The sequence below is a fragment of the Dermacentor variabilis genome, chromosome 3 (genome assembly GCF_050947875.1).
Source record: "Dermacentor variabilis isolate Ectoservices chromosome 3, ASM5094787v1, whole genome shotgun sequence".
NCBI classification, from domain to species: Eukaryota; Metazoa; Arthropoda; class Arachnida; order Ixodida; family Ixodidae; genus Dermacentor; species Dermacentor variabilis.
Genome location: NC_134570.1, coordinates 167,030,595 through 167,037,968, shown reverse-complemented (window position 1 = coordinate 167,037,968; position 7,374 = coordinate 167,030,595). Strand labels below are relative to the sequence as shown.

The 7,374-nt window shown below is 44.6% G+C and overlaps 1 protein-coding gene across 1 annotated transcript in view; it reads right to left on the bottom strand.

Annotated features, from left to right (window-relative positions):
* Positions 1-4,476: 4,476 nt before the first annotated feature.
* The window catches only part of LOC142576500 (monocarboxylate transporter 13-like), a 66,865-nt gene continuing 63,967 nt past the window's right edge, over positions 4,477-7,374 (bottom strand). Inside the window, exon 5 of the mRNA XM_075686653.1 lies at positions 4,477-6,663. Coding sequence (XP_075542768.1) covers positions 6,443-6,663 — 221 coding nt within the window. The 3' untranslated portion in view covers positions 4,477-6,442. The remainder of the gene's footprint in view (positions 6,664-7,374) is intronic.

The following is a 7,374-nucleotide window of genomic DNA, read 5'->3' as shown; positions in this document are numbered from 1 at the left end:
AACACCTCATCTTTCTCAAATGCTGCTATTCCTTCTCATCTAACGAAGAATGCACTTCGTGCATTCCTCCGCTGTGTTCAAGAAAACAGACGAATTCAACAAGAAGAATGAATGATGCGTTTAACGTACGTGCATATGGTGCATACGCAAAGTGCATGTATGGCTGTGTTCGGGAAAGAAGGTGAATCAATGGCAACCACTGCGGTTGTATGTTACAGAATTTACCAGAATGCTGCTGTCATTCGGAATAACGCGGTCACATCATGCAATTTGCATAATGCCAACCGATTTATTTCTCATGCTTACGGAATGTTAATTATTGCCGGTGATGTCTTAGAAGAGACATGGGTTTGACTTATAGAGAAAAAGAAGAAGGTTGTAAGACATGCCCCTTTCCCTGCTAGATTGCGCACACCGAATCGGAAAGATGATTAAAGGAATCGGAGGGTATGCGAGGGAGCAATTATAAGAATGGAGCAAATAGGCACGAATGAGTACGGACGTGTGCAGCTAAGCTGTTGACAATAGCGACTCGAGGCCCACAATACTATGGAAACTAAGTAATCTGATGGTGGGTCTGAGTAATTGCCAAGGTACCATGTTTCTTCAATGACAATCCTATTGCGAGTGAGTGCTTGACCTTGTTAAAGGCGCCATTCCAGTTGCGGTTGTTTACTTGATGCTGTTCAGGAAATTATTTAAATTGCGAAGCGCAAAGACATGGCGCTACGGTTTCCAACGCAACACGACACAATACTTTACACTTTCTTCACTCTATCGACTGTTTTCACTAATTTCGACAAACTATAAACAGACAGGGACAAGTCGCATGTGTAAGACAACCATATATTAATGAAAAAAATACAATCATCAACGAAAACTCAAACCAAACAGTGTACGACACGAGGTTCGTCGACACATTCCCCAAATTCCTCAGGTACAATGCATTGATAAGTCCAAAGTATTTACATTTAGACCACCCGCGCAGCCACGCCACTCGTCATCGCTACTTTCAACCAAAAGTCGTTGAGCCCGCAGATGCGTCGTGTATTCGATGTCGCTGCCTGCTTCGTCCAGTGTGCGCTTCATCTGGCTAGAAGGTCAGGACGGTGCATGGGCGGCCGGGACGCCGCATTGCCATACCGTCTCCGCTAGCCTGTGGATCAGAGCCACAGAGACTCTCGGAAACGGTGCCGTCAGCCTGCACTGAGGTCACGGATGTGGTCACGGCTTAGCTCACGCGTCGCAGTCACGGCAGCTTAAGCACAGCCCCCGATAGATTACAGCCGTCTCCAGTAGCCATCCGTCACATCCGGCCTTCATCCCCTTTTGCTTCCCGTCATCCGGGAGCGTAGCTTGGCTACTCTCTTCTGCTACGCGCCCTTTTGCAACGCTGTTCAAGTAGCTCCATGTACATTTTAGAGCTTCTTCTTTCATGCATCCAGTTCTTTCCTTACGGCCTCTTTCGAATTTCCGACATCTTTCTTTTTATCTCCTCCACTGCCACCTCATGCTTTCTTGCTGTATTATTTACCTTCTTCTTTTTCATGTTTTCCCCGTTTCTTTATTAACTCATGACATACGCCTGCGTGCAAGAGGTATTCATGTGAAAAAGTGATTTTCATTTTCCTCCTTGTGCTGATCTTTCTGCCATCTTCATATCTTTGCCCAATACTAGCAAGCCACGTCTTTCACCATTTTCATCGTTTGCACCAGTGTGCACACCAATTACACATAATTTCACTTCACATATTCACTTCACTGCACTTTTCATAGAGTTCATTATTTAGCGCCAAAAAAAAATTGTTCAACACTACTATACCACAACATTGTTATACCGCTTGTACATGTAGCGCGTAGCACTCCACTGCTTCACACCAATACAAACAATACTTACTGCATTACTAAACACCACTCCACCGCTCAGCCCATTTAGCGAGCAGCCTTCCCACGACTCTGCCCAACCACTCCGCCACTTCACAATCTATAACAACCAACTCTGCGAATGGCAAGGTACTATCTGTGGTCTGCGCCACACAAGGGTTTTACGAAAAAAGGGAACATTTTCGATCAACTGTAACTCAAATACAAGCTCAGGGCTTCACCAACCGCGATGATTACAGCATGCGAGTACCCTTAAGAGCGCTGTGCTCCGACACATTTTTATGCATGCCATGGTAACACTAGCCGTAACTCCTAATGCGTTCAATTCTTGTATTCTACCCAACGGATACTATGGTAAGAAACATCCACATCCGAATGCAAGTTACACTCTAATTTTACATGCATAACATACATTACGTCCCGAAAACCAGTAGTGCTCCCCATCAATTTAACGATCCATCCGAACCTCATAGGGACCCTCGTCCTCTCCCAATTGGAATTGTATTTATATCCTCATTGTTGCCATAGTGATTTCTTCCATGTCAACACCGAGAATTTGCAGAGCTGCTACTTATTTTAACTCTTCTCTATCCTGCGCCTGGATAGTTCATGCCTGGCTTTGAAAGTTTCTTGTGGAGTTTAACTTTGCCTGTTTTTTTTTTAATTCATGGTTTTAGCTTCCAGAACTCATGCTTGTTTGTGCACCATGTCACTCTCAGCGATCTCTATCTTCCGTCTATACATTTGGCATGCGCGCCTTTTTGAGCGATTAGTGTAGCTGCTGGCTTTGCACTTGAACAAGAAGTTAAAAACGTGGTTCTTCAAAAATTGTTTCTTGTTATTGGGGCGAGCTTTGGACCTACAGTTAAATTCTCGCAGCTCTTGTTCAGAACCGTTATGACATTCTTCGTAGTTTTCATGTTCAGATATTCTAAGGTTGATCAATGCAAACTCAAACGACCTTTTCTTAGTGGCAATACAATGAACAGCACCGTAGACCATCCCCAACAGTGTTCGCTTTGTGTCTTCCTCATGAAGGAGGGTGCGTGACTTCCGATGTTTCTTTTCCTCAAAGAATTTTTGCGATCTCGTCTCTCCCTTTCCCTTCTTTCTTTTCGCTTTCTCTGCTTTCTCTGCTCGTTGAATGTATTTGTCTGATGTCGTGGCCTGCTTAATTTGCACTTCATTATCGCCACTAATGAAACTTCTCCACCTGTGTTCGTATGGACAAAAACGTCTTGCTTGCTGGTCAGTAGCTTGTGTTCACAGAGGTTGCGGCTGTCGTAAATCACCATATCATCAGACAACTTGCCCCATGAGGGTGGTCACCCTTCCTACATAATATGTTCACTTGCTCTACTCTCAAAACACACCTTGTGAAGCAATGAGCTACTCCCTCTCTCTTCAGTCTCCTTTTGTATTGTCTGTTCTGAGGAGTGTTCACTTTCATGAGCAGGGTGTTTCTGCAAGTACACTGCACTACTCATTGTTATTATTAACAATGAGTAGTGCACTCATATAGATCATTCAACAAGAACAAGTATAGAACAAGTACACTCATATAGATCATTCATACACTCATCATTCGGGTGTTCTACCTTTAGCTGTCGAGTGTGATTGGATTCCGCGGTGCGCTCATCCATAGACTTACAGTGGTAATCCTTTTGCAGCAACAACTCGCATTGTCTCAGACTTCGCTTCAGGTGTGCTATGAGTGCTACCTATCATCTTGACTGCTTCTGTTATGTTAACATTTTCTCTCTGGAGACTGTTTCCTCTCATATTCTTTCTGAAATGCAGTACGTTCTGCTAATCGATCAGCATGGACACAGTTCCTTCCATCTTCAATTACTTTCAGGCCCTGCTCCCTGCTGAGCTTTCGTTCGAGAACAGTAGCTAATATGTGGTCCCAACCTATCTCTAGAATGCTGAAATTCGTGACGGAGCCAGAAGTATATCGCGGCAGGCTTGCCAATTGTGAAGAATTTCGACAAACTAAAGACAGACAGGGAGAAGTTGCATGTTTAAGACAAACATCTATCATTGAAAAAGCAAAGCTTAAAGACAAGCAGAAAGAATCAATGAACAGCATGAGTTAATTCCACGCATTCCCTATAGTCCCACACAGAATGCATCGGTAAGTTCACAATATTTGCATTCACTCCACCGGCGTTGCCGCGTCGCCTCGTTGTCGCTTCTTCCCTCGAAAAGTCGTTAGCCCCGCCTATTCGTCGAGCATTCGACGTCGCTGTCTCCACCGTCCGTTCGACGGTTGATCTTGCCAGGAGGTCAAGACGGTGGCGCGGACGAAGCGCCTGAATCGCCCAGCCGACTCCGATCGGAAGCGACGCCGTCAGCTTGTATCTGAGGTCTTCGGTGTGGCGCCCGCTTAGCTCGTGGGCCGCAGCCGCGGCAGCAGAGGCACCAGCCTCCACTCTATTGCCGCAGTCTCCACGATAGGTCCGTCACGTCCGGCCTTCAGCTCCTTCTCCTGCCCGTCGTCCAAGACGGTAGATGGGCTGCTGTGTCCTGCTGCGTGCCCTTTCGCAGCGCTGGCCACGTAGCTGCGCGTGCATTGTGCCACTTCTTCTTCTTCTTTCATATACTCAGTTGTTTGGTTCGGCCACTTTCGTATATTCTTACGTCTTTTTTCTATTTATCTCTTCCGCTGCCACCTCCTGCTTTCATGCTCTCTCATTTGTCGTATTCTTTTCGTTTATTTCCGCGTTTACTTATTAACTCCTGAGGCAGTATGGGGGCCTGCCTTCAAGACTTTTTCATGTGGAAAGCCGCTTTTTCATCTCCTTCATTGTGCTTACATTTCTTTCACCTTCAATGCTTTTCCCAGCACCAGGACCACCATTTTTCACCATTTTTCCTCGTTCGCACCAGCGTATACACTCATCACATATCATTTCATTTGAAGTATTAACTTTACTGCACTCTTCACACAGTTCATTATTGGACACAGAAATATGATTGTTGAACACCACTATGCCAGAACATTGTTACACCACTTGTACATGTAGTACATAGAGGCCCACTGCTTCACAACACTTAAGCCACTTAATAAACAATATTACTCTTAATGCATTACTAAACATCACTCCACCAGTGAGCACAGTTAGCGAGCAGCCTTCACCAGAACCGGCTCAACAACTCCGCCACTTCATAATCTACAACAACTCTAGAATGGCAAAGTACTATCTGTGGTTTCCGTTCCGGCCATGCAGCGCCTCTGCAAACAGTGCACTGCGCAAGCTGCAAGGAGAACTCACCTTCTTAGAAAAATGTGCAATTTTTCTTCATTTCCCTAAAGCTATACCTATCCTTTGCTTTTTCTTTTGTTCTTGGGGCTGTGCCGGCTCTTTCTGAGCGCAACAGAATTCTGAAAGCACCTAAGTACTGTCACCGGGCCTGAGCATACCTTGTTTAAAGCGTGTCCACACACACGTGGTTTCACAACTAACATGAACCAAGCTTTAAAAAAGATGGGTTACTTTGCATGAATGAATCAAAGTACATATTGTTCACAATAGATCAGAGAGGCCACCAGTCATATTTTTGCTTAATACATTCAATAAGTCAAATAAAACTAGTTGTGTAATGGGTTATTCTCTGCCGTACTAAAGAAACTTCAATTGAGAAGTTGCAGATATCCATACCAACATGAAACAGGGATGCTCCCAGAAATATAGATCTAGCGTGCTGAATTTTTCCAGCGGAAAGAGAAAGCCCAATAAATTGGGAAAATAACGCGCGAATACGCGTTCACCCGCACTAAACTCGCACCAGAGTGTAGTGTCCTCAAACGAAATCACTAATATTAAAGTGGAGGGTTACTAATTCCTCGCGCCCATGGGATTAGTGTACTAAATCTACGCTTTCGCCTATCGCGAGACAATACGTGACGTTGGTGTTGGTTGGGAGCGAGCACCGAAACGGCGCGTCGTGGAAATAGTGCGTGCGCAGTGATTTCTTGTTACCTTTAGTACCCAGTGGTCGCAAGAGGGTGCTACTTTTTGGTGCCGGTAAATGAAAAATCAAGTGGAACATTTCTATATTTTGAACGCTTTCAATATCAGCTGCGAAAAGGACACACGCTATTTCTATGCGCGCGATAAATCCCTTTTGGATGTTTCCCATAGGTGTATACAACTTCTTAATTGATGGCTAGTCCATTTAGAACTGCAATAAATGAATTAAATACTCATGGTTAATTACTTGATTGCCTTTATCAACAAAAAGTATACGTGAGTTCTCAGTTCGACTGCGAACAATGTGAACTTAGTTTATTTCGTGCATAATTATGCATCCAGGCGCAAGCATTGGGCCCACAAAAGTTCGACACAAAACCGCGGCCCCTGCTCTCTAGCCTCTCTCACAACCTCAGTGTGGTGTTGGGACGAGGAACCTCGTGAATGAACCTTTAAACTTCATATATTAGAGTTGTGGAATGACGCATTGTCTTTCAAAGCCGAATAACTCTTTCTCGTCTTGGCTTCCCGCCTCATGAAAACATCGAGGCTGTCACTTCGCTCACGAGAAATTTCCTACATTAGCAGTCGATGCATTCCTTCAGCGTGGAGGTAATTATGTCTTTGTTCATCGGTCTCACTTCATCCGATCCGTCCTCGTCAAGGCATTGCTTCCTCCGACGCTTTCGTTGGGCTACGTCTCTGCAGGTCAAGTACGCCAGCAGCGTTGCGACAAGGAAGCAGAGCGCGGCGAACATCACGTAGAGTAGATCGTATGACCCCTTCGTGTCACGGAAGAATCCTGCAAGGTCGTGGTAAGACAGCATTAGAGGGACAATTTCAAGGCTGCGTTATATAATATACAGTTTCTTTGCAGAGTGGTTTCTTTGATGTAACAGCGACCGGCAGAGTGTAAAATAAATCGTTCTGTGGTGATTTAGCGATAAGTGAAGGAGAAATGCGCTAGCATTACGTCGTACCTCCTTGAGGTCCCGAATTCACGATTTAAACCACGTTCGCCACATTGCAAATCGCTTAAACTTCTTGAGGTAGTATTGTATTCCAACACCGCATGTCATCTAGACGACCACTGGTTCTTCTTTATCTACCAGCAGTGGTTAAAACGAGGCATTTCATGTAAAACACAGCGGTGCGCATTGACCGCTGACCATTACTTTTACTTTGACTCCTAATTTGAGACTGATATACTCTAACTTTTGAGTTTGAGTTTTCGCTTGACATTTGACGTCACAGATTTCCGACGTGTATATTAAGTAATTTGTTATTGTTATTTCTCTCTACATATTGTCCCCCTAATGTTTCTTGGTGCTTTAGCTTCTCCCCTCCCCCTTATGTTAAACTTCGAAGGTATCTTTAAGGTTGGAAAAATAATAATGGTGACACACGCTCTTCTAAGCTCTTCCATCCCTTATCTACTTTTACAAGCTGACCCGCTGCCGGCACTTCACACATATACACCTTTTTTTCTATTTTGTCACTCCTGATGCTAACT